We start from the raw sequence: 27,231 nt of genomic DNA, 5'->3' as shown, positions 1-27,231 counted from the left end.
CCATGGCAAGGAGCGTCTGCACCTCTTGTAAGAGTAGTTGCTTGTGACAGGGGTCCCTGAAGAGGGACGAGGATGGGGGGTGGAAAGGGGGGGGGCGAAATAAACTGGAGATGGTACCCAAGTTCCACCGTGCGTAGGACTCAACGATCCGAAGTTAGCTGGGACCACGCAGGGAGGAAAAAGGAGAGGCGGTTGGAAAAAGGAGGGAAAGGATCCTGGAAAGTAACTGGTATGCCGTCCTTGGGCACACCTTCAAAAGTTTGGCTTTGGCCCTGTAGGTGGCTTGGAGGGACCCTGATTTTGGCCCCTTTGGGGTCCTGACTGCCGTCTATGACCGGCTCGACCACGCTTTCTGCCAAAGTCCTGCCTCTGTCTAGGCAGAGGGGAAGGGCGGTGAGGCTGGGGCGGAAAGGGCGGCACTGAGTCATTGGCGTGTGCATGCGGAGAGAGCGCATAATGACCCTATTGTCCTTCAGGCTTTGCAGCCTAGGGTCATTTTTTTCAGAAAAGAGGCCTCGACCGTCAAAGGGCAAGTCCTGTATGGTATGCTGTAGTTCCGGTGGGAGGCCTGACACTTGAAGCCATGAAATGCGTCTCATGGCAACTCCCGAGGCCAGAGTCCTGGCTGCGGAGTCTGCTACATCCAGCGAGGCCTGGAGGGAAGTCCTTGCCACTTTCTTCCCCTCCTCCATGAACTTGCTCACCACTGCCCAGGTGTTGTAGCGGCTAAGCAGGGCTTGCTGGTTTACCATCCAGAGCTGGAGGGCCCCTGCAGAGTATACCTTACGACTCAGTAAAGTCGATGCGCCTAGCCTCCTTCGATTTTGGAACTGAAGCTTGCTGGCCATGGTGTTCCCTCTCATTGACAGACTGTAAGACAAGGCAGCAGGGAGGAGGATGGATGTACAGGTACTCATACCCCTTAGAGGGCACCAAGTACTTGCGCTCAACTCCCCTGGCAGCGGGTTGAATAGAGGCTTGAGACTGCCAGATGGTATCAGCATTGGCCTGGATCGTCCGGATGAATGGTAAGGCCACCCTTGTGGGGGTGTCAGCCAACAGAATATCCACCACCGGGTCCTCTATGTCCGGTACCTCCTCTACCTGGAGATTCATACTGAGTGCCACACATCTCAGGAGGTCCTGATGGGCCCTCAGGTCAATTGGAGAAGGGCCCGTGGAGGATGTCCCCACCACCGCCTCATCAGGAGAAGAGGAAGAGGAGAGGCCAGGAACAAGCAGGTCCTGTGTGGACTCTTGCTCTTGGACAACCTCCGGCTCCAGTGGTGGCTGAAGAGGCGCTTCCTCTGTACCGGTAAGAGGAGGGCGGCTGATAGTTGCCTCCGGTACCCAATACTCTGATGGAGCAGAGAGAGATGGGACTGGAGGTACACCTTGGGCCTGGTGATACGCCCAAGATGTCCAGAATGACCACTGATGGGGGCCTTGATCTTGGGCCTGGGCCTCCTGGAATATTCTGGTGGGCACATCGGAGTCACGGTCCTGTGCATAGGAACTGTCCGCATGAGAGGACACCGATGCATGTCGGGATGGTCAAGGAGAAGCTGAAAACCCCTGGGAAGAGTCTCCCTCTATGACTGATCTTGCTCTGTGTGGCACCGGGAGTCATACCGATACCGGGAACGAGATCGGGACCTACGACGGGAGCGGTGCCGGGAGGTCGACCAGGATCTCGAAGCTCGGCGTCTGGAGTGGCTGCGAGAGTCACGGTGCCTGGAGTGGTGCCGGGAGCTGGATCGGTGCTGAGAGTACCAGGCCGGTGAACGGGACGCTGATCGGTGCAAGTGCGACCAGTACCGAGAAGGGGATCGGTGCCGGGACTGCGATCGGCTACAGGACCGAGAACGCCGGCGAGATCGAGATCGTGAGTGGTGCAGCTCTGTGGTGCCGACGGAGGGTGGTTTCATCAAGGCCGGTTTGCCTACAGCTTGTATGACCCACACCGGCGGTGCCGGGGGATGAGGCAGGGCAGACTCTGTCATCACAATCAGCTCCTTCACCGTGGAAAATGTCTCCGGCGTGGAGGGAATAGTGAACTCAACCACGGCTCTCACCGGGGAGCTTTCAGGTACCAGACTCGACAACCCTTGCAGGACCGGAATCGACGGTGCCAACATTGTCGGTGCAGCGGCAGGTGTAGGTGCCGGGTGGTCCGATCTAGCCAGGTGCTCTGGCTGCGGTGCAGGTGGCGCGGAAGCAGAGGGAGTCTTATGTCTCTTCAGCCGCAGGGAGAGAGAACGGCGCCGACAACGGTCGGTGCCGAGAGGCCTTAGCAGTACTGATGCGATCCGGTGTCAAAGAAGCGCTTCTGCCAATGGATTGTCCAGCGCTCGGTGCCGAGGGCAGAGGAATAAGAGCTGCCTCCATCAGGAGCTGCTTGAGACGAAAGTCCCGCTCCTTTTAGTCCTCGGCTTGAAGGCCTTGCAGATCCGGCACTTACAGGAGAAGTGGGATTCCCTGAGGCACTTAAGGCAGGAGTCGTGGGGATCTCCTGTTGGCATCGGCTTGTGACAGGCCGAGCACGGTTTGAAACCCGGTGAACCGGGCATGGGCCCTGGCACTGGGTGCAGGGAAGGGGCTAATCCTCGAACCCCTCTTAACTATATACACTAACTGTTATAAAAACGAATAAGAATTAACTGCAACTATAGAAATTTCAACTATATACAAAAGAATAACAAGAGAACTACGAGTAGCTAGGGAAGTGGAGATCAGCTAAGCCGCGCTCCACTGTTCCAACGACCAACACGGGCGGTAAGAAGGAACTGAAGGGCCATTGGGTCGGAAGGGTATATATCTGGCGCCATGGTGGCACCACTGTAGGGGGCGATCCGGCCGACTCACCGAGTGTTGCTAGGGTAAAAATCTTCCGACGAACATGCACGCGGCGCGCGCACACCTAATTGGAATCGATATGAGCAAGCACTCGAAGAAGAACCATGACCTTCTGCAGCAACAAACCCCTTGCTAACAAGATATCAAGAAAAGGTAATACATGTGGTGGAAGGCTCTAACCACACACACCTCTACCCCGATATAACGCGGTAAAGCAGCGCTCCGGAGGGGGGAGGTGTTGCACACTCCGGTGGATCAAAGCATGTTCGATATAATGCTGTTTCACCTATAACGTGGTAAGATTTTTTGGCGCCCAAGGACAGTATTATATCAGGGTAGAGGTGTATATGTTTTTCTGTAAATTCTGTGGGAGTAGTAGAGAGTTCATAGGGAAGTGTGTATATGGAGCTATAAATACTTTTTCTGGTAGCAAAAGCATAGAAACCTGTGGTGAGTTTTCCAGATTTTTTTAAATGTGAAAGTAGACATCTCCTAAAGTGCTATATGTCAAACTCACCAGCATCTCTGGGTACTATTATACATTTTCGAGATTCCATCCTGAGACCTACCAGAAAAATTCAAGTTGTGTAGGAAGCGATGATAGTGATTAATCAAGCAACTTCCTTTCTTCTGAGTCAGTACTAATCCAATCACCCAGCATAATTTTAGGAGTGCGCTGCTGCTGGAAGTGCCATCTTTCAGGTGAGATATTAAAAAAACACCCTGAAAACCCATTACATTTTTCACAAGAGCAGATATTTATGTCCAGGGTCTCTACACAAACTGGAATTTGGCTATTATATCCTGCTTACCTAAATTCCCCACGGAGTTTCAATTGAATACAGCATTTTTCTTTATTTTCTACCCTAAACTGTTTAAATATATCACTGCACAAGGGGCCATCAAAAGGTCCCAGGCACCACATAATCTTCAGGCCCTGTCCACTAAGATGAATTTCACATTTCGAACAACGATAAACAGAATGTGACCACTTAATGATTTCCCATTTCTGGAAAAGCAAACTATTTAATAATTTAAACATCTTTGCACACCATTCACCTTGTTTAGGATTTGTAGACTGTAGAGCCTGTGGACAAACCCCATATTAACCATGCATTCAGGTAATATTCTAAAATGGGCTTCATTGCTACAATTACTATCTATACTGTCCCAGCTGTGATTTGAAAAGTTAAAAAGCATGATGTTCAGAACATCTCTTTATGTTCTTTTTCCCATGCTCACCTAGTGTCAAAGCTGTCAGGAGAAAATTTATCTCTGCAGTTTCTTTGGGAAAAAGTAACTCCTATTACTCTACAAGCAAAGCAACTGGAAAATTAATCAGGTTTCTGGAAAGAACCTTTAGCTTGGGAAATCTTTTCTGATTCATTTCAGCTGCACAGGAATACAGTCATCATCAGCCTAATATCATTAGATTGAAGAAATACAGATGGGATATTTAAGTTTAGATGAAATACATTTAATAAATGAAACTCTATTGACCATGTCCTGAAAAAAGATATTGAGTTCCACTCATTTTTAAAGGATTGTCATTTTACTGTATCAATCTGTAGATGAGTAATTTCATTATAAATAAATTGGATAGCCCTTCTGTGGAATAACTGCTTTTTCCAGTGATCTGTTTTGTTCATTTGATCCAATCTATTTGTACTGTATATGCCTAATCTGTATCTCACCTCTTCTCAAATTGATGACAGCCGCATTCTTAGGTACTCAAAATGTTTCTAAGAGGCTTCCCAGACTATAATTCCCAACAATAAACATTTTAATTAGAAATTACAACTTCCATTTTAAAATGTCACACAAATATAGAAACTGCATTAAAGAAGCAGCACTCCACAACTTGGACGTGGATAATACAACCTGCTCTCTACAATGTTGTGCCTTTGTTGTTTTATTTTTTTACAAGCATTGATAATGCCAGACATTTGTACTAAAACTTTATAGCATATATAACCTAGTTCAAATTAAAAGTATATTTAAAATATTGACCAAAAGCAAACCAAAAAATAAGTTATTTTTATATTTCCATAAATGTTTTGATATACAGCAAATCAACTACGCAAAGTGCACTCAGATTGTTTACGTAGGCCATAACTGAATCACTTCAGGTCTGAAAAATAATGCGTCTTTCAAAGGAACTTCCAACAGACACCAAAGAGTACTGTTAAGAAGATGAGATGTTGACAGATCAAGAATCTGCTCATTTAAAATGCAAATCATGTAAGGTTTTTAGGAAACCCTGGCAAACCATCAAGCTTATAAAATATAATTTTCATCTATATTTAAGCAGCATCCAAATGTGCACAAGGTATATTTTACGTTCTAACATATTTTGAGAATTTGTTCAAACTACTTTAAGGTTGGACAATATTTTTCAAAAAGATGTGTCCATTTCATTTTTAATCTTTTCCAATTATTCAGTTGACCTGTAGCAGCACAATGCAATGGGAAATTGATCAGTGGTGATCTGAACCAATTTATATTATCACAGATGTTCCAGCAGATTAGTTGATATACAAACAGTTGTACAGAACACATAATTCATTTCTCGGGTAATTTAATCTAACGTACTGCAGAAGTAGACAGCACCTCACACAAAATAGGAAACTAGTTTTTCTAAAGGTTATAAACAGTTAAGAAAGGCACATTTTATATATGTATGATTCTGCATAAGATCTAATTCATTCTTAGGTCTTGAGGTTGCCAATATAGGCACCTCACCCCAAATCCAATGCTTCTGATAGCAAAGTCATTGTGGGCTATGGGGTTGCGAAGGGTACCCCAGTCAACCCTGAGTTTGGATCCAACCACCACATGAGGGACACCAGAACTGGCTACTAAGTGTGCTGTGAAAAGTGATTTGAACAAACATATAAATATCACTTTTCCTAGCAGACTTAACAGTCCCGGCAAGCTCGGGGACAAATTAAGTGCTGGAGGGGAGACGGGTACAGAGGCAGCAGACGCCTGGGGCGATGAGGCACTGAGAGACGCAGTGGAGGCCAGGGATGATGGGTGAGGGGTGAGCTCAGGATCAGAGCCCACTACCATGCAATCAGGCCATGGAACCCAAAGCCCCACATCCAGGAGACAGGGGCTGGGGATGGAGACTGAAACCCCATGGCTTGAGCCTGCCACCAGCCACTCCAAGGCTGAAGCCCAGCCCTACTGCTCCCCAGAAGGTGGGGAACTCACTGGCTACCTGATCCTCCAGCTTGTCTCTCTCCGAGGGGGGGCAGGCTCCAAGCACTGCTGGTGGCCACTGAGGAGGGGCCACTGCTTTGTCCACCCCACCACCACCCATCATCACTCAGGAGGCTGTGACTGCAAGAAAAGCTCCTGGTGGCCACCTAAAGCCATGATGGCTGCATTTGGGAAATGCTGGTTTAGACCATGCTGAGTTTGAGTTGATAGCTAGACATCCACGAGGGGATGTCAGAGAGACAGCCAAGATTTTAGTTTGAACAAAAGGAGATAGGTTGGGAGTAAAGAGGTAGATCTGTGAGTCATCTGCACAGAGATGGTAGCTGAGTTTCTGTTTGCAGATGAGATTACCTAGGAATAGAGACCAAAGACAAAGACCTATGGAGACCCTACAGAAAGTTGGAGGGAGAGGGTGAGAAGGATCCTCTGAACTAGGACACGCTGCAGGAGTAATTAGAGAGTAGGAGGAGTACCAGGAAAGGATAGCGCAAAGGCAGGGCAAGACTTCAAGAAGAGTATGGTCAAAGGCAGCTGACTGGTCAAGGAGGATGAGGATCGAATACTGGTTTTGAGATTTGGCTAAGAAAAGGTCATTGGAGACTTTGGCAAGAGTGGTTTCACTGGAGTGCAAAGGGTGGAAGTCAGATCGGAGAGGGTCTAGGATGGAATTGGAGGAGAGGAACTCCAGACAGCTTTTGTAGACAACATATTCTATAATCCTAGAGATGAAAGAGAGATGGAAGATGAGGCAGTAGTTGGAAAGGCAAGTGGAGTCAGGGATGGGTTTCTTTTAAAATGGAAGATACTAAAGTTCGCTTGTATTGTGAGGAGAGGAGCCAGAGCAAGCCAGGTGTTCAGATAAAAAGTGAGGAAGGGGATGAAAGTGGGCATAATAGAGGTCAGGAGATGAGACAGGATGGGGTCACTGGAGCAAATGAAGGGATTACAGGAGGAAAGCAGATGAGAAACTTACGTGTCTGTGACAGGGGGAAAAAAAAGAGTTATTTATAATATGCTAAGTACCTTCCACACACACAAGAATACAGCCCCTACCCAATGAGCTCACAGCTGAAACATTTCTACACAGCTTTCCACCCACAGATGTCAAAATATTGTAAAAAATGTGGATAAGCACAATTATTCACATTTCACACATAAGGAGAGAGATAGATTGATTAGGGGACTTTTCCAAGGTCACATACCAAATAAGTGGCAGAGCTGGGATAAGAACTTAGATTTTTTTAAGATGCTGGATCAGGCTTTCCTGAATTTCAGAGTAGGGCACATCTGATTTGCTCTGATTTATTATGCTGTAATATTTTTGTATTTACCACAAAGAAAGAATGCACTAAAAATGAATAGAGGGGATAAAAAAGGAACATGCTTTATTAGTGAAATAACACAGTCTGAATATTATCATGTGTAGAGTCATTGATTAAACTGAGCTATCCCAAGACAAGACATTCCTGACCTGGTATCATGAAGGTTTTATTGCACTAGCATTTTAAATACCATGTTTAACTGCTGTGTATGAAAAAAAATCATTTCAGTGATGAGTGTAAAAAGCCACGTTAAACCCTGACATTTTTATACAATAAATTCATATATACACACACTTAAAAATTCAAAAATGTTTAAGCATTATCATTTACACATACAGAAAAAGTATGCAGCAGGGATTACTATTTTCACTGAAGTCCTCCTGGCACTTCACTCAAATCCCAGGTATTCAACAGCTTCTCTACCAGAGATACGTCAGAACTGGAAGAAATGCTATAGGTTTACATGGGTATTAAAATTTGGAAAGTTTGGTGCCACAGCATCCTGCTGTGAACAGTCAAAGAAATCACAAACTGCTTATGCAGCTCCACCAAGAAAACCTAGTGAAAGACAGTCTGCCCTACAAGCAGGACCACTCTAATCATGTTGGTTGAGGAGTTATTCTAGCTCAAGGATTTTTCTCTCTTGAGACAGCATTCACACACTTCAGAGGTTAGTGGTTATTAGCCACTAATGTTACATTTGTATTAGCATTAGTATTATAGCTCCTGTATTAAACTGAGGGAAAAGATGAAATTTGGCAAAATAGTCATCCTCCTTGAGAGGAAGAATCTGTAAGAAGTTTGCAGGAGAAAGCGAGCCCCTTGCTTCACTCACTGCACATCTTGAAAGGTTAAAAAACAGCACGTCATAAGGTTCACTCAAGAAGGTTCTCTTGTGAATGGTATGATAAATGTGCAAAAGGACATCATTACTGGGACTTGGATTGTCTCATCAGTTAAATTTTTGATACTACCACTGATTTTTGTTTTATTCTCAGGGCAGAAAATTTGAATTCTTCAATTTGAATTCTGAATGACCCACATGAACATCAAGACTTCAATGTGTTCTGACATGGACTTCCTGTCATTTGCTTTTTTCCTAATCCTTTTGGAAAGAAAATTGAGAAGCTTAAATTATTTCCCAACAGGATTCTGCTCTTATGATCCAGTTTTCCAGTTAAGGATTTACCCACAGCCCCAAACTACAGATATCAGCAGCCACCACTCCAAAAAACAGGCATTTCGCAACCATCGGTCTTTATGACCTCCATCTTCACCTCCAAATATCAGGCCTTTAGTTGCTTATCTTCATAGCTGCAGAGTCCAGAAAGGAACTTTGTAATGGCACTGATGGCTACTCAGCTGGACAGAGGTTACTCACCTTTTCCTACTGTATTTCATTTTAAGTTTTATGGCTGTTGCCACCAATTATATATTTATCTCATTTGTCAAAAGTGGTTCAAAAATTCTGGAGAAATCCATAAGGATATAAAAAGTCTAGGAATTATCACTTACAGTTTTGGTCCCATGCTGGAGTGTAATTTCATGAGAGTCTGGAATTTTCTTGATAGGGTTCTGAAACAAACAAAAAAATAAATACAACTTTATGGATGTAGCCTATTGCCATTACATCAAGAAAACCATTGCAATAAAATAAGCTGCTTACCCTGAACAGGAAATGAAAACCAATTTCTACTTTTTCCTGATAATGTTTTTGAGAGTAAAATCATTTAGGCATAAAATGTTTTAAAATATGTATATGCCATTAATGAGGTAGCAGTACTCTAAACAGGATAATGGATAGGCTTTAAGTATTTAAGAGAAATTCCATGTAGGGTTCTTATAGTTTCAATGAGAAGAAACCTTACAATTTGGGATCTTTTTAAAATGAACATATACCTAAGGGGAGTGGAACAATTAAAAACTAATGAAAATCTAAATTATTATTATTTTTCCATTTTGTCCAGTAGAAAAAATAAAATTTCTCCTGTTGGGCCCTTGATCCCAAAGACCATAAAATCTTGACTTACAACTGTTAATAAATCATACTATCTCTCAAATCATTGGAATTTGTCAAGTATTATTTATTACACATTTAATGCAACAATCTAAAACTACATCATAACAATTCATGTTATATACAATGTAGCTAGGACAAAGGATAGGCTTTAAAGATTTATATCAAGCTCTACTGTGACCACAAGCATGCCACTAGGACAGTTTTTGTGTCAGGCTATGCGATGTAGTCAATCTGATGTAATTCAGAGCAGTTTGTTTTAACCCAATATATAGACCTAAAACCATTTACAAGCCCCATAAGATTTATAAGAACTCTAAAACATCCATTTAGCAACTGTTACAAATGTGTAAATAGTAACTCTAAATAGTAAAGTTGAAGGAATTTCAGTCTGTGTAAGTTAAAATTTTAATGAAGGTCACTTGAACCATTCACAAAACACTAATTTAACTGGCATTAGTTAATGTTCTAAAATAGTTACAATCCATCTTTCTGATGTCAGATCTGTTGTTATAATTTTCTACTACAAGAACTTGATTAAAAATTACTTTTTAAAGTCTAGTTTACCATGTAATTAGTAAAACTGTCCATACGGTAGAGCCCTAACAAGGGATATCAAAACTCAGGATACCAGATTCCACAATGCAAGTTGCTTGTATTAGACTGTTGCACATTTATTTGACATAGGTGTAGCATAAGGTTAAATAATTCCTATTTTAATTTCTTTCCATTTACATTAGTGTAAATATAATACAGAGTTTGACATAGCCTCTTTAGGGGAAGGGTTCAAATCAGAGACACGTGCTTAGTTAAACAGCCTATACGTGTTCTCATTCTCAGACGCCAGACAATTTTTCAGAAAAGGGGATAATTCTACATACAGCCCACAGGACCACTTAGTTGAATGTCAGCACAAAGTACCCTAACGGATCACAACTCCAGATCCAAATACCTGCAACCCTAGGGAAGAAGTTTGGATCTGGAGCCCTATTTACAATTCAGGCCCCACTTCTACAAAGCACCAGAAAAAGTTATTTTTGTATTATTAATTAAGCCTCCAGAGGCTGAGCCTCTTTAATATTCTAAAGTGCTTTTCATTACTGTTTGGGTGATACCAAGAACTGCTCATCAGTAATTTACAGTACTTGATATCACCAAGAGCTCTAGAACATTTTATAAAACAGGAGGCAGGCAAGGAAAATCGTACATGTAGATAGTGATAAGTTTCAGAGATTTATGCATCTGCCACAGCGGAGGAAGCACCAACTTTCAAGCACAACCTCCATCTCCAAAGAGATTAAGAATCTTCATTGGTTAGCAGCAGCAAAAACAGCATTTTGAACACTCTTAGTATATTCAGTGCAAGGGCGTAAGAAAAATGTTATAAGCTTGCTCACAAAAAATAGGTTTACTTTCAAAATTATGTCTATATTTCAGTACTTGATGTAGTTTTAAGGGGTAGCCTGCCTGTCTTGTGCGGTCTTTCAATGTGTTACAAGGCAAGGGAGCCCTTACAAATATGAAAAAGGAGGTTTGCCAATAGCATACTAAGTAGTAAGGAACTGGACTATTTTCAATTAGTTGTTTATGCATCATCTTTTAGGTGAGTTACAGCACTTATCAAAAAAATTAATAACTTTATTTAACTATCTCAAAACTACCAAGAAACACCAGTAAAAAAGCTTCCCATACAATTCCCTCAGATTAGTAAATAAAATGTTCAAGACAGACCAACATTTATTTCATTTCAATCTCTAGTACCTCCAAGTGGTGGTAATTAGGTCTCCTTCTCTTTGAGATGAACACAAAGTTCACATAAAGAGGTTTCTTGTTGTGAAGCACTCATGTTGAACATATTTCTGGCTGCTTAACAATAAAGGCAGAGCAACAGATATGCGTAAACAGTATCACCTGATAAATCTTAGAATTCTAACAGCTTGTTCCTGAAAATCAGACACAGTCAGAGGGTTCACTGTGCTATACTCTGTGCTGTCCAAGGGATTCCTGACATTTAAACTAACTGTTTAGATTATTCAAAACAAATTAAGATAACAACCTCCAGGGACATATCTTGGCAAAGAATCTCTTAAAAATAGCCAAATATTTACCAACCCCCAGCCCCCCGGCCAATGTGACTCATTCTATTTTAGTAACTCTAAACTTCCTAAATTATGGAGGACACTATAAATATCTCAAACTTGCAAAAACAAATGTCTATATATGAACACAAGTACAGATGTAACTAGTGACTTTCCAGTAATGTAATTCCAAAAAACAAGAAACATCAGAGAAGGATTTTTCACACTCTGAAGAAAAAAAAATTAAGTAGTATATTCTGACAATTGCTGACTTTTGTGCTAGGAGGAACATCTTGGGAGTTTAATTATAAGTTTGACTAAATACTAAAACAAATTGTTTGTTCAATATAAAACTGTACATTAACTTTGGGTTACTAACTTGGAATCCCAATGAAATATGGGGTGCAAAACTGGTTGAAAGACCATATTGAAAGAGTGGTTACAATGGAGCTCTGTACAATTAGTGGGATAGATCTAGTGGGATCCTGCAGGGGTCTGTGCTGGGTCTGGTACGGGTCAATGTTTTCATTAAGGACTTGGATAATGGAGTGGAGAGTATGCTTATAACATTTGTAGACAACAACAAGCTGAGAAGGCACCAAGCACTTCGGAGGACAAAGTAAGAACTCAAAATGAATGGAACAAATTGGAGGAAAATTTGTCTAAAATCAACAAGATGAAATTCTATAAAGACAAGTACAAAGTACTACACTTAGGGAGGAAAAATCAAATGCATAATTACAAAATGGAAAATAATTACTGTGATACAGCATGGCCAGAAGGCAGCATAAGAGTGTTAGCAGGGGGCCTTATTCCCTGCCAAGGGAGGAAGGTTTGCTTTAGATTAACTAGAACAGCTGTGGCCAATTAGAGCACCTGACTCCAGTTAGAGCACCTGACTCCAGTTAGAGCACCTGACTCCAGTCATGGGATATAAACCCCTGCTTCAGTCAGACAGGGGGTGGTAGTTGAAGGAGAAAGGTTGGATTGGAGCAGAGTGCAGATTGCAGAAGAGAAGAGTTTGTCCAGAGAGAAATAGAAGGTTTGGAGGAGTGCTGCGGTGGATTGGGAAGCCCAACAGAAACCCTAGGTAAGGGGCACCAGGCTTGTATAGAAGAGAGGCGAGAAGCCCTTCACAAGCTGACGGGTATGAGAGGGAAGTAACCCAGGGGAAGAAACCGCTAGTCAAGTGGTTCACCACAACCCCAGGGCCCCTGGGTTGGGACCTGGAGTAGAGGGCGGGCCCAGGTCCCTCCCTCTCCACTCCCCTCCTCCAAGGACACTAGGGGAATGATTAAGAACTGGTTCAGAGGCAAGCAATAGCGCCCTGAACCTACCCCAGAGAAGAGAAAGCGCGAGACCCAGCAGAACAGTACCGGCAATTTGCCACATTACCTAAGTGGTAGTACTGCTGAAAAGGGGGTTATAGAGGCTCACAAACTGAATATGAGTCAATGATGTGATGGACTCACAAAAAAGGCTAATATTCTGGGATGTATTCATAGGAGTATTGTATGTAATTATTTCACTTGGCACTGATGAAGCCTCAGTTGGAGTATTGTATTATGTCCAGTTCTGGTCAGCACACTTTAGAAAATATGTGAACAAACTGGAGAGAATCCAGAGGAAAGCAACAAAAATGGTAAAAGGTTTAGAAAACCTGAACTTTGATGGAAGGTTAAAAAACTGGAATAATTAGTCCTAAAAAAAGACAAGAGGCGGGGAGGGCACCTGATAACCATCTTCTAATATGTTAAGCGTTGTTGTAAAGAAGAAAGTGACCAATTGTTCTCCCCATCCACTAAAGGTAGGATGAGAAATAATCAGCTTAATCTGCAGCAAGTGAGATTTTAGGTTAGATATTAAGAAAACCTTTTTAACTATAAGAATAGGCTTCCAAGGGAGGTTGTAGAATCCTGGTCACTGGAGGGCATTAAGAATACGTTAGACAAACAGCTGTTCAGGAACAGTACGTTAGACAAACAGGGATGTTCAGGAACAGTTCGCCCCACCTCAGTGTAGGGGGCTGGACTGGTTAACCTCTCAAGGTCCCGTCCAGACCTACATTTCTAGGATTCTATGTTTGTCTATTGCCATGCTAAATGTTGAATTTGAACTGAGAAATCGTACCCTACTAGAAGCAACAAGAAATCTGAACAGATATTCTTGAGTGTAATAAAACAAAAGTTTTGGTATTGCAGCTTTAGTTTCCTTCCCACTTATCACAGGAATTGACCTGTCTAATTAACATTTTTCCTTGTATTTCTACAAAACATTGCATTTTTATTGCTTTAAGATGTTAATGAGTTTTTAAACCTGTAAAATATTATTCAATTAGCCAGCAGCCCCTGCTCCTTTAAATTGACCTTTCATGGTTGAGAATTTGGTCTCAGCTTGCACACAATTTCTTCAGAGAAGATCACAAGTCCGAAATCTGGACCACTGTGCCTCTTTGCTGCAGGTAACTCCGCCTCTACCTGTTTGCTGGGCTTTCAGTGTCTCCTCCCAGCAGTCTCTTCTTTCTCAGCCCCAGATGGAGCTTTTGCTTATCTTGAAGCAACTACAAGGCTTCTTCAGATTGGTTATCTCCTTCCAGAAAGTCACTTTAAAAGACAAGACAAAATACAAGGAGCACACCAGTCATTCTACAATTTGGACTAAACCTAGCTGAAACTGAGGTGAACCCTGGGCAAGCTAAATAAAGCAGAATAAGAACATAAGAACGGCCATACTGCATCAAACCAAAGGTTCATCTAGTTCACTATCCTGTCTTTCGACAGTGGCCAAAGCCAGGTGCTTCAGAGGGAATAAACAGAACAGGTAATCATCAATGATCCATCCCCATTGTCCATTCCCAACTTCCAGCAGAGACTAGGGATCATATAGGGTGGAAGGGAATGGGCTTGGAACCCCCCTCAGTTCCTTTGCACAAGATGTCCTGGGGAAGACGCTGATGCAGAGGGGACGGAGGATGGGTCGTGGAATACATCTGACTCATGTCTTGAAGAACCATAGTTACAGTAAGTAACCATTTCTTCTTTGAGTAGATGCAGATGTGTATTCCAGCTAGGTGACTTGCAAGCAGTACCCCGATCCGGAGGTGGGGCTCAGACTCTATCTGAATAAGGATCGCAGAACCGTTCTTCCAACATTAGCATCCACTCTGGAAGAAGCAGTGATGACGTAATGGTCCATAAATGTATGTATGGACGATCATGTGGTGGCCCTGCATATATCCAATATGGAAATGTCATTGAGGAACAGTAATGACATTGCATGTGCTCTCATCGAATGAGCCCACATCTGCTGAGGCATAAATGATGCTATCTCATACGCAGTCTTGATGCATAATGTTATCCATCTAGAGATGGTCTGCACAGAGACTGCCTGTCCTTTCATGCAGTCTGCATATGATACAAACAGGAGAGGTAAAACACGAAACTGTTCAGATAAAAGGCTAGATAGCATCTATTATCTAACATATGGAGGCACTGCTCCTCCAGCGAGGAATGTGGCTTGGGGAAAAATACATGCACACACACTAGTTCAAATGAAACTGCGAGACCACCTTGGATGTGAACTTCAGGTATGGCAGCAATGTTACCTTGTCCCTAGAGAACTGCGTAGATGAAGGCCCCAACATCAGGGCTGCAACTCATCCACTTTCCTAGCAAACGTAATGGCTACCAAGAACGCAGTTTTCTGAGACAGGAGGGGCAGCAGACAGGAAGGAAGAGGCTTGAATGGACCCCCCATTAGAGCTGCTAAAACATGTTCAGGTCCCACAAAGGGACCAGCTCTCAGACTAGAGGATGCAGGCAGAGAAGTCCTTTCAGAAATCTCATTGGAAAAAACTGACTTCCCTTGGATCGGGAAATGAAACTCCGATATTGCTGCCAAGTTCACTCGTAGCTAACTGAGTGCCAAACCCGATTTCTGAAGGTACAGCAGGTATTCCAATGTTTCTTGGATCAAAGTTCCCACCAGATGAGCCTTGTGGGCTAAGGACCATAATGAAAACATCTTCCACTTCACCAAGTAGGCCATCCTAGTGGAAGGTTTCCTACTGTTGAGTAGGACCTGTTGGACAGTCTCCGAGTAATGTTCTTCCTCCTCATTCAGCCATGCAGCAACCACACCGCAAGGTGCAGACAGCTGATCGCCAGATGTAGGGTGTGGCCATGGCCCTGTGTGAGGAGATCAGGAAGGAGACAAAGCAGCATGGGACAGAGCAAGGAAGTCCGACAATCAGCACTATATCTATGATAAGGATGAGCCTGGTTCAATCCATCTTGAGTTTGGCAATTACTTAGGGAATGATTGAGATAGGAGGCAGTGCTGCCCAGAGGATTCAGGGGGCCTGGGGCAAAGCAATTTTGGGGGCCCCATCCATTAAAAAAATTTCTATACAACACTATATTCTCGTGGGGGCCCCTGCGGGGCTGGTGCAAATTGCCACTTGCTCCGCCCCCCCCCCGCAACCCTAGGAAAAATAACCTATCTGAATCTCGCACAAACCAGTTTTGAAAGAAAACTTCTTTACAAGGCATCCCTGGTTCTCAGCATCACAGTATGCTAAAGGCACTAAAGCTCATTAAAACGGTTGGCATTATAATTTTCGTCGACAAATTTTCTGGATCAAGAACAGGGATCTTTTAAAAAGCGAAAAAAATCTGGACATGTCTGCTTTCCTTCAAATTTGTTTTTTTTTTTTTTAATTGAAGCTGAAATAGTCTCCAAAACCTGAATATGTTTGGGGTTTCAGAGATGTGTGGCCAAATATTTGCTGCTTGCTTTGTTGTTAAAGAAACAATAAAAAATTCTGCTAAAAAAATCCAAAACTTTTTGAACCACCTCAGCTTGTGACCAAATCCTGAGACCATCCAGTCAGAGATTTTTACCAGGTTTTGACACTCTGCTGGCTTCTTGACTCATAATCTGTCTCCAAACTTTGGGTTCATTTAGGTTAGAAACATAAAAAGACGCTACACTAGGTCAAACCAAAGCCATCCAGCCCAGCATCCTGTCTACCAAAATGCCAATGCCAAGTGCCCCAAGGGAGTAAACCTAACAGTAATGATCATGTGATTCTCTCTTGCCATCCATCTCCACCCTCTGACAACAGAGGCTAGGGCACCCATTCCCTTACCACCCTGGCTAATAGCCATTAATGGACTTAACCTCAAGCTTTATCTGTTCCTAGAGACGGCTCCATGGGTCCTCACAACTGGAGACGGTTACTGTGGGTTCTCTTATAGCTTATGTACATACTTCAAAACTGAGCATTTGAGCTTGTTCCAGAATCTGGGATGAGGCCTATGTTGTGAAAATGAAATGCTCAAACAAGCACATGCATTGGAAGGAACACAGGGTGCTAAAATTAAATTAACCCAGGGATTCTTCAAACGGGGTCAGGATCCTCAGGGGGGCATGAGTTTATACTGGGGGTCGAGAGCTGCAGCCTCACCTCAACCCCGCTTTGCCTCCAGCATTTATAATAGTGTTAAATATATAAAAAAAGTGTTTTTAATTTATAGGGGGGGTCGACTCAGGGTTGCTATGTAAAAGGGGTCATCAGTATAAAAGTTGAGACCACTGAATTAACCCTCTGGAGCCTCAGGGAATGCGGGGGAGCGGGCGGGGTCTCCCTTGGTAGGGTTGGGAAGGATATTGCTCTTCTATGTGATCCTCCCCCAGGGCTGATTTTTAAATGAAGCTACTCTCCGACATGAATTCCCTATGGCACTGAAATTAAATATAGACTATAATTGGCATTTGAGAAGTGAAAGGGATGGTAGCCCTAATGGAAACATCTAACAGCTTAGTTCTTCTGAAAGGCCAACTGCTGAATGAGCTTTAGGGTAGGAGGGCTGCTGTCTCCCCCAAACAGCCTGGCCCTGCCCTTACCGACCCCACTCACGTTCCTGCCCCCCCTCAGAATTCCCGACCCATCCTGCTCCTTGTCCGTTCCCCCAGAGACCCCCTCCCAACACCACCCCGGGACTTACCCTGCTTCCTGTCCCTGAATGCCACAACACTATCCACCCCCCGCTGAGTTCTGAGAGACCCCGGAACACCACCATGATCCAAAACCCGCCCACCCCTGTCCCCTAAGCGCCCCGCGCCAACCTCTTGCCCCCTCCCTATCCCCTGACTGTCCCCGAGACTTCCTGTCTCGGTCCCTTACCCGTAGCTCCCCCCTCACCCAGAGCCTCAGCCCATCCAGCAGCATCCCTTGACTGAGGCAACATGGCTCTGGCAGGGCCTGAGTTCCGCTCCGCTCAGAGCCGCATGGTAAGGAGGTGGGGCTGAGAGCTCCAGGCTGAGCTCAGATCCCTCCGCTCAGCCTGGAGCTCGCAGCCCCGCCCCCTTACCACGCGGCTCTGAGAGGAGCAGAGCTCAGGGGCCCTGCCTGAGCCACGCTGCAGCTGTCAAGGGATGCTGCTGGATGTGAAGAGGCTCCGGGAGAGGGGTGGAGACAAGGTCGGGTGAGGCCGGGGAGGGAGCATCAGCCATTCTCGTGGGGGCCCCTGCAGAGCCCGGGGCCTGGGCCAAAATGCGCCCCCCTCTGGGCGGCCCTGATAGGAGGGAATGCATACTGCCAGCTGCAGCAGAAGATGTAGGAGAAAGAGCCCAGGCTGAGATCCCCATGACAGCTGAATAGGTCACACTTCCTGTTTACGTGATAAGTCGATCACGGAGTTATCCCACACTGCCAAAAAATGTCCAAAGGACACTTGCCTTCACGGACCATTTGTGGCTTGGGGAGAAAATCCTCCTGAGGTGGTCTGCAAGAGGGCTCTGGACTCCTGGTAAGTGGACAAATAACCAGGGTGAAGTCTTCTTCATTGCAGAACTACCTCAGGTTGATCACCTCTAGGCAGAGCAATCTTTTATAAAACAAAGGTTTAAAGCTCTTGTTCAACTGAAAACGTCTTACTCAGCCTGAACTAAGGGCTCGTGACCTGTGCTCCCCCTTTGTTTGTTCACCTAGGACATCATGGTGATATTGTTGGTGAGCATGTGACCCACTCAATGCCCAATATGGCTCTGAAAGGCACAGCATGCTTTGTGGATGGCCCAATGCTTCAACATGTTGATGTGGAGCAAAGCTTTCTGTTCTGGCTATAGGCCGTCAATCCTCAACAAGTCCAGATGCATCCCCCAACCCAGATGGTATATTTCAGTAACAATTGATTTGAACAGGGCCAAGGAAAGGGCACTATTTGGCACACATTGTGCTGGGTCTCACCAACGCAACGATGCCAGGACCGGTGGAGGAAGGCAAACCAACCTGTCCAGAAAATGCAAAGCAGGGTGGTAAACCCGCCTGAGCCTGAAGACACAACCTGGAGAAGTGGACCATCTGGGTGCAGGAAAAAAAGTGGCTTGACAGCCGCAAACACATTCTGATTGTTCTGGACGGTTGCATTTGCAAACTGAGACACAGTTGTTGAATCACCTGGAAGTGGTAAGTCAACAGGACCGCCCTTAACTTCACAGAATCTGAAAGGGCCCCAATGAACTCTGTTGAGGGGCAACCAAGCTTGGCTTCATGGTGTTTGGAATGAGTCCTAAATCGTCAAGTAAACATAGTGTGGTGTCGACATGGGCGAGAACCTCCTCTCTGGAGCTGCCCTTCAGCAACCAGTTGTCGAGGTACGGGAAGATGTGGATTCTCTTCCTCCTGAGGTACCCCATGACCACTACCATGCTTTTGGTGAAAATTCACGGGTGGGGGGGGGCAGAAGAGAGGCCAAATGGGAGAATCAAGTACTCATAGTACATTTTCTTGCTACAAAGTGAACAAACTTCCTGTGATTTGGTACAACTGCCACATGAAAATAAGCATCCTGAAGGTCTAGAGCAGGAAACCAGTCACTCTGAGACAAAGCTTGGAGGACAGGTGGAGAGTGATCATGAGGAATCTCACATATTTGATGAGTCCACAGAGGCTGAGGATGGGCCTCATCTCACCCTCGGATTTTGGTATCAGGAAATCCAGGAGTACAATCTGTGACCCTGATGCTGTCATGGAACTTCCTCCACCACTCCCAAAGTTAGCAGAGAACTACCTGCTCGAAGAGCAGTGTCTGGTGGGAAAGGTCCCTGAAGAGGGACAAAGATGGGTAGAAGCAGAATGGCTTAGCCAACAGCCTTGTCCTCATCCCCAGATGATGCGGTGCTACCTGGTTTGTCCTTCCCTTCCATCTGGGAGGACTTCAAGGAGCACAAAAACCTTTTACATTAAGTGACTGAATCCCTTGGTATTCAAGCAGAGTTTCTCCAGCAGAATACCCATAAACTTGTGTACCTTCTTCAGCCTTCTGTCTCGGGCAGAGTGGCCCTCCCAGTTAATGAGGCGCTCCTTGAACCTCCGAGAGCCCTTTGGGAATGGGAGCCTCAGTACCACCAGTGGCCAAGCACTTGGAGAAGCGCTGTTTTGTGTCTGTACAGAGACAGAAAGGTTCTATTCTCATCTGGCCCTAAAGTCTTTGGTGGTCACAGCGGTGAATGAAAGAGCTCAGCAGGGCAGGTTCGAGGTCATCCTCAAGGACAGAGAGTCTAAGCATTTGGACCTTTTGGGCAGAAAAATATACATCTGCTTATCATTACAGATGAAGATCATGAACAAGCAAGCTTTATTGTCCAGATGCGATTTTCTCAATTATTTGGCTATGGCCAAATTTGAAGAGCACTTGCCTGAGGTTTCACGTCATTAATTTTGGGTGTTTATCACTGAGGGCTACTTCGTGGCCAAGATGTCACTGCAATCCATCCTTGATGTTGCTGATACCTTGGCCGGGACAATGGCCTCGGTAATTACTAAGAGGAGGGCTTCCTGGCTCCAAAACTCACGGATTGTGCTCTATGTCCAGTGAGGGATTGGGGGACTTGCCTTTCAGTGGCCAAACCTTATGTTTGGACAAGACTGATGAAACCCTGTGCAACCTCACTTGTGCAACCTCACTGTCTTTAAACAATGCCTTCAGTTATGCCTTTGAAACCCCCTTCCCCTGCTTACAATGGGTATCCACAGGTGTAACTGAATGGAAATTAGTAAACAATTTTGCTGATGATGCATAGTTCTATCAAATGTGGAGTCTACAGTGCTATCCAGAGAATTAAAAACAGGAAAAAAAAGTCTTACTCTACAGATTTGTGATAAAAAGTACCATTTTTACATAGTCACTTTTCAGTGTAGAACTGTCTTTTAAGCCTTTTACCAACTACACAGGATCTTTGCTTCCTTCATTTGCCACTTATTGCTCAGTTTCCCTTCCTGAAAAACCTCCTTTGGTTCAGTATCTAATAACAGGTAATACAATTAGATTTGTAGCATGGTTTGTAAATGTATCTTTACACATAAATATTACACTCAAAGTATACAGAGCCTGTCTCCTTTTTCTTCTGATAATTAGCTTTAAGAGTTGGGAGGTGAGGTGTGATTATTTTTCATCACATATTCTGGAATATCACTCAGATGGTTTTTAAATTCATAATGAGCCCTCAATCTATGAAGTCATTCTTTCCATTAATATTTATGAGCTGGGAATTGTTCTCACCCGTGTGAAAAAGATAGATTCACTTGAGCCTTTTCCAAGGCAAATTATAATCTCTGATAAAACGGCATTAAATGTAAAATTGTATGTGGTCATTAAAAATCCCATTGCAGTTTCCGTAAGAGAATCTTCCTCAACACCAGCGTCCTCGCCATACTCCAGATAAATTATATTCTGCCTACCTAACATCCTCCATTCCCTCAGTTTTAAATGGATACAATAGTTTTCACTTGATAGAGACTATTGTGCACTGTTCACTATGCATTATAAGTACCCACCTATGTTTTAGCCAAGATATGCTTTAATTCTCGTGGCAATATATGCAATTCTATTATAGTGCTTGGCTGAGTAGTGCTAGGTATAGTTAAAAGTTCAAAATTATAATCTGTTTTCATTCACTGATAACTTTTAGAGAAATTATTCTTTTAGGCTGAAACTTTCCATGCTTGGTTTCTACCTAATAGAGTGAACAAATCAGCATTCTCCATTATTTGCTCCTGAGGTGAAACCAAACAAAAACACCACCATACATTTTTCACTATTTCTTCTTTAAGAATTTCCTAAACTTTCCCCTTTGTGGGGTGGTGGGAAGGAGAGAGAATAACTGAAAGGCAGTAGATCTTTGAAACCAGAAGTGAAAATAAACCTCTGTGAAAAGAAAGCCCATAACTAAGGGCCAAATGCTTCTTTTCAACACACACATCCTTCCCCTTGAAGTTCACTAACATTTCATATCCACTTCGAAGGAGACATCTGTATTTCTATATCATACAATTTTGCAGTGGGGAAATCACACAGGGGTAGATTGGAGGAATCCAGGAACAAAAAAAAGAGGATAAGGAACATGTCATGAGACCAGAGGATGGGTCTCTGACATGCTGGCCTGTCCACATAAGTACCATTTAATGCATACCTTTAACTCAGGAGAAAGAAAAAAAAAATATCTATAGAGATACTTTGCTAAGAAAAGATGAAAAAAAACACACAAAAACATACCTCACACACCACCTATGCTTTTTCACTTGATCTACCAACAGAAACTAATGGAAGCCAAAAAATTTTTAGCAGTTCCAGAAAAAGCGTGGTGTTATGGGATCTCTATCATTGGAGATTTTTAAGAGCAGGTTAGACAAATACCTGTCAGGAATGGTCTAGATAATATTTAGTCCTGCCTGAGTGAAAGGGACTGCACTAGAAGACCTCTTGAGGTCCCTTCCAGTCCTACAATTCTACAATTTAATCATAAAAATACCTTCATATTTTCTTCATTTGAGAAAATGGCTTTACTGTTTTTGAAGTTTGTCCCCTGACTTAAAACAAATAAATTATGAAATTCAAACTGCAGGTCTATGCAAATTGTTGAGAGCTCTAGATAAAATGACACCAGCCTTTACAAATGCAAACCTTTCAGAGCTGTTATACTGACTCAAATCAGTGAAAAAATTAAGCCTTTGTAGTTCAAGCAACAAACCAAAAGACAGCTATAGTTATGTTTTCTCCAGCAGTAGGTTAAAATTAAATAGTTGCTAAGAGACTTGAGTGCACATAGTAGGAAAAGTAGTTTTTATCTTCTTTTTTTTCCACAAGTTTTACAAACAATGGCATAAAGACCAATAAAACTGTAATGGATTCTGATGGACTCTCCCATCAGTTAAACGGATGAGTGTTCAGCTAGTAACAACTTAAGTTCTGGGTCTATTTGTTTTTATGGCTTTTCATATGGGAAACAAATCCAATCCTGGATTTCCAAATGTGGTTGCATGTCTTATAAGTGTATTCACTGTTGAAGGGAGAGTTGGAAGCACTGTCGTTAAGTCATGCTCTCTTCTGCAAAGACCTCACACGCCCCTCCTCTAAAGTGGACACGGCCTCTCCATCTGGGTGTTTCCAGTGCAACTCTTTCCCAGATTTTAATGTCTATCATGCATGCTTTAAGGCTGGCCTTCAAGGTGTCTTTGTATCTGAGGATGGGGCGATCCATACAGCAGGTTGGTTGTAAAACACTGATTTCAGTATTCGGGAACCCTCCATGCAGATCATGTGTCTGACCCACCGGGACCTGATGAGCATACTTTTGATGCCAAGAATTTGGCATCTCTCAAGGACTTCAGTGCCGGGGATCTTGTCCTGCCATTTGATTTTGGAGATGGCTCTAGGACGGGATGATACGGGAGTGAGTCAATGGCTTTGCTGGACATAGCAGATTGACAAGTCAGGAGACTAAAGTGCTGTGCCCAGAGAAAGAGAATACTGCTTTCGTCTGTGAACATCCAATTACCATACGCTGTGAGGACAGGGGCTGTACCACTGAATGGCAATCACACTGATTTTCTTTTGTGGTTTGAGGTGTCTTCTGGAACACTTTGGGGGGGGAGGGACAGCTCAGTGGTTTGAGCATTGGCCTGCTAAACCCAGCGTTGTGAGTTCAATCCTTGAGGGGGCCACTTAGGGATCTGGGGCAAAAATCAGTACTTGGTCCTGCTAGTGAAGGCAGGGGGCTGGACTCAATGACCTTTCAAGGTCCCTTCCAGTTCTAGGAGACTGGTATATCTCCTATTATTATTATTATTATTTTATTTATTTATTATTAAATGTAGTGACATGGTACTTCTCAAAAGCCAATGGTCTGACCAACATTCTCAAAGAGTGGATGATATGCACATATTTAATGTCTTTAGACCACACAAGTACATAGGAAGACTGTTAAATCTATTAAAACTGGTTGAGGAATTTTAAAATAAAACTAGTTATCAAAATTGAAAAAAGTCTACTTCAACCACAGTCTCTCAGACAAGTATTGCCTATGTCCTAGAAACACATACGAAGATAAAAGTACTGTAGTAATAACCTCTTCTTGTCAGGAAGAGACCGATAAGCATCTTAGGAGTTAGGGTGATTCATCCTAGCATAAAATTTTATAAAATATCAAATTCACAGAAATAAGCTACTGAAGTTTTTTAATGCCAATATAACTGCAGGCACAATAAAAGGTTTATATCAGTTTTTAACTTCATATATTTAAAGCACTACAAAAAGTGTGCGTAGACCAACCCTTGCTCTTTGACTTTGTGTAAGTTATTTCACTTCTCTAGGCCTCAGTTTCTCCATCTTTAAAATTAGGATAATATTTACCTACTATACTGAGCTGCTACAAGGTTTAATCCAATAAGGTTTAACGTTTAGTAGGATCTCTGAGATCTCAATATTGTTAGCAAGAGGCACCAAAATTCAGCTTAACTGTACACAATCTAACCACCTGTGGTAGACAGTTATCCACAGATCCTCGTGTTCACCAGTTCTTTTGATTTTAAAGAAGTGCTTACCCACACACTTCTTCTAAAAGGCATCAAAAAGACATTTATATACATAGCTTTAGCTAACAATAAAGAAATCTTCAGTCTAGAAATATGTTCACCAATTAAGATATGAAACTAAACTGAAAATTACAGACGGCAAATAAACTAACCACTCACAGAAGAATTGCAAGCATTAAAAAAAAAACTGAAAAATTACAACAACATGTCTAAGTTACTGCAGGAAGGAAGGACAATTTCCTATCTAGCTCACACAGCTGGTTCCAATCCTATTACTGTTTCGATTAGTAATTCTCCCACGCCACCCATAAATTACCTTCAAAACATTACCATTTAAACTTTGTTATGAACTGTGATATAGCAGCACAATTTTGAATAATATGACATGACAATAAATTGCTACGCGACTAACAATGCATCTGGAAATAAGAAAAAATATGGTTTTGTTGTACACACATGAGGTCTGTTTAACTCTCTCTATCTCACACACACACACCCCACTTGGATACATTTCTTTAAAGTAAGTCTCAAAACAGTAATTGCCACCAAAGGAAGCCTATATTGTGTGACTAGATGAGCATAGCTCAAAGAAGGTTCCAAACCTTCAGGCTACACCAGCCAGTGCATCTCATGAGCAGAAGACACTCAAAGAAAAATAATACTTCCCTACTCCACAGGTATGTTGCAACAATAATTAATTAATGTTAGAGCTGATCAGATGCTACAGAGACTGAAGCATAGAAAAACCTATTATGTGGCATTTACAGCGCACTACTCTGTGATATCGAAGCAGTCACAGCTCTAGCTGGGTGCTCACTTTCAGCCACACACCAGACTGCTGTAAGGGGAATCCAAGCCTCTGGCTCTCTGTGAACCTAGATGTTTTAATATTTCAGAGACAGAATGGAATCCAGCAAGTCATTGCCTCAATCTTGGGTCCCTGACTCCTTAGGCACACTCCTGAAGTGCAGATCTGCACTCAAACTCCCTCCTGAGAGCTAGAACCCATTATCCAGCTGCCTACCTCCTCTGGGCACAGGGCTGACCCTTCAGACTCCCTCACAGTTAAACATACGCTCTCCCAGAACTCCACTCCAAAGGTGCAATGCTTCAGGGTTAGTGTTACTCTCTCTGGAGGCACACAGTAGTTGTGAAGAATTTAACATACACAGAGTCTGTACAGAGTCTAATGTATTTGTTCTTTTAATTAATCAGATAAAGCACAAATACAGATTACAAAACAATAAACACTACAAGCATTTTCCTGTCTCAGTTTCCTGATCACTACAGGATGTTTTGGGGCTGGGGTGGAGTCCCTTGGGTTATCAGGAGTTCTTCTGCTTCCCTGCATGGCTTGTGGGTTACAACACGGAGCCTTCTTCCCCCTAGACCTTTCTGACTCATTCTCTTGAGAGTCCTTACAGTGCATCTTGGCTCCAGAAAGCAGGCAAGGCCTCCCCTGCCTTATGCAGTCCTTTACATGCTGGGTAGCTTCTCTCTCCTTTTGGGAAAATCACTGAAGACTCCAGAAGAATCATCTCCTACCTCCTCATAACTTTTAGCTCCGTCAGGTGACACCCCGCCAGCTGCCTCACTTGAGCACTATGCCCCTGCCAGGTGACTTAATTGCCAAGGCAACCTCTCCCTGAGGAACTAGGTCCCCTGGGTAGGAGCTAGTATATTGACTACAGCAATTACATTTTACAGAAGGCTAATCTCCCCAATTAACCCCCTCCAATCACGCACACCTAGTCAGCACCTGCCATCCCACACTGGAACCCAAACAGGGTATCATTAAACAATTACAAGCCATAGTTGCTGGGGGCCACATCCTGAAAGAAATCTTTCCCAATCCCCCCCTCTTCTGGCCATCAAACATCCCCTCAATTTGCCAAGCTCAACATCAGACGCAAGCTCCTCACAGAGCAGGACACACCACCTCAAAAACAGAATCAGACCCTGCCATGACGACAAATGTAAAACCTGAAGACATATCTCCACTACCAGAGTAATTAAAAAAATCCACTACACATCTTTTAAGATCCCTGGGTCCTACATATTCCTATTACAACATGTGGTATCTCACATCCAGGTACACATGTATTACATGCATTAACTGCGCCAATAACAACTATGTGCACGGAACCCATCACTACCCTCTCAAATGAGCTCACAGAGGAAAACCATATAAAGAAAAAAAAATATCACTGTGGATGAACACTTTTTACAAAATGATCACTCCATATCTGACCTCTCAATCCACATCCTCAAAGGAAACCTGCACAAGACCTTTAAAAGATGAGCCTGGGAGATAAATTCATAACTTTGCTAGACACTAAAAATTATGGACTCAATAAAGAAACTGGATTTATAGCTCATTACAACAATCCATTACAACTCACTAACCTTCCTTTGTCCTACAACTGCAGAAGTGTTAACGGCTCACTTCATCTTGAATGGTCTCTTACAACATATTAACTCCTTAAGCTAAAGCAGGGGTTCTCAAACTGGGGGTCGGGACCCTTCAGGGTTACAAGATTATTACATGGAGGGGGTCACAAGCTGTCAGCCTACATCCCAAACTCTGTTTTGCATCCATCATTCATAATGGTGTTAAATACATAAAAAAGTGTTTTTAATTTATAAGAGGCTAGCTATGTGAAAGGGGTCACCAGTACTAAAGTTTGAGAACCACTGTGCTAAATATCAGAGGGGTAGCCATGTTAGTTTGGATCTGTAAAAGCAGCATCGAAGAAAGAAACCAACAGGACTCCACTGGCCATCACATACAGTCCCCAGCTAAAACCCCTCCAACGCATCATCAGGGATCTACAACCCATCCTGGACAATGATCCC

General features: G+C 43.3%; 1 protein-coding gene across 2 annotated transcripts in view; it reads right to left on the bottom strand.

The window, feature by feature from the left end:
• The window catches only part of WDR70 (WD repeat domain 70), a 276,981-nt gene that overhangs the window by 195,201 nt on the left and 54,549 nt on the right, over positions 1 to 27,231 (bottom strand). For both annotated transcript variants that reach the window (XM_075066919.1, XM_075066921.1), the window contains exon 6: positions 8,919 to 8,978. In XM_075066919.1, coding sequence (XP_074923020.1) covers positions 8,919 to 8,978 — 60 coding nt within the window. The remainder of the gene's footprint in view (positions 1 to 8,918; positions 8,979 to 27,231) is intronic.

This window comes from Chelonoidis abingdonii, chromosome 6 (assembly GCF_003597395.2).
Source record: "Chelonoidis abingdonii isolate Lonesome George chromosome 6, CheloAbing_2.0, whole genome shotgun sequence".
Lineage (NCBI taxonomy): Eukaryota > Metazoa > Chordata > Testudines > Testudinidae > Chelonoidis > Chelonoidis abingdonii.
Note: the sequence above shows the minus strand (reverse complement) of the source record. Positions and strands in the feature narration are given on the sequence as shown.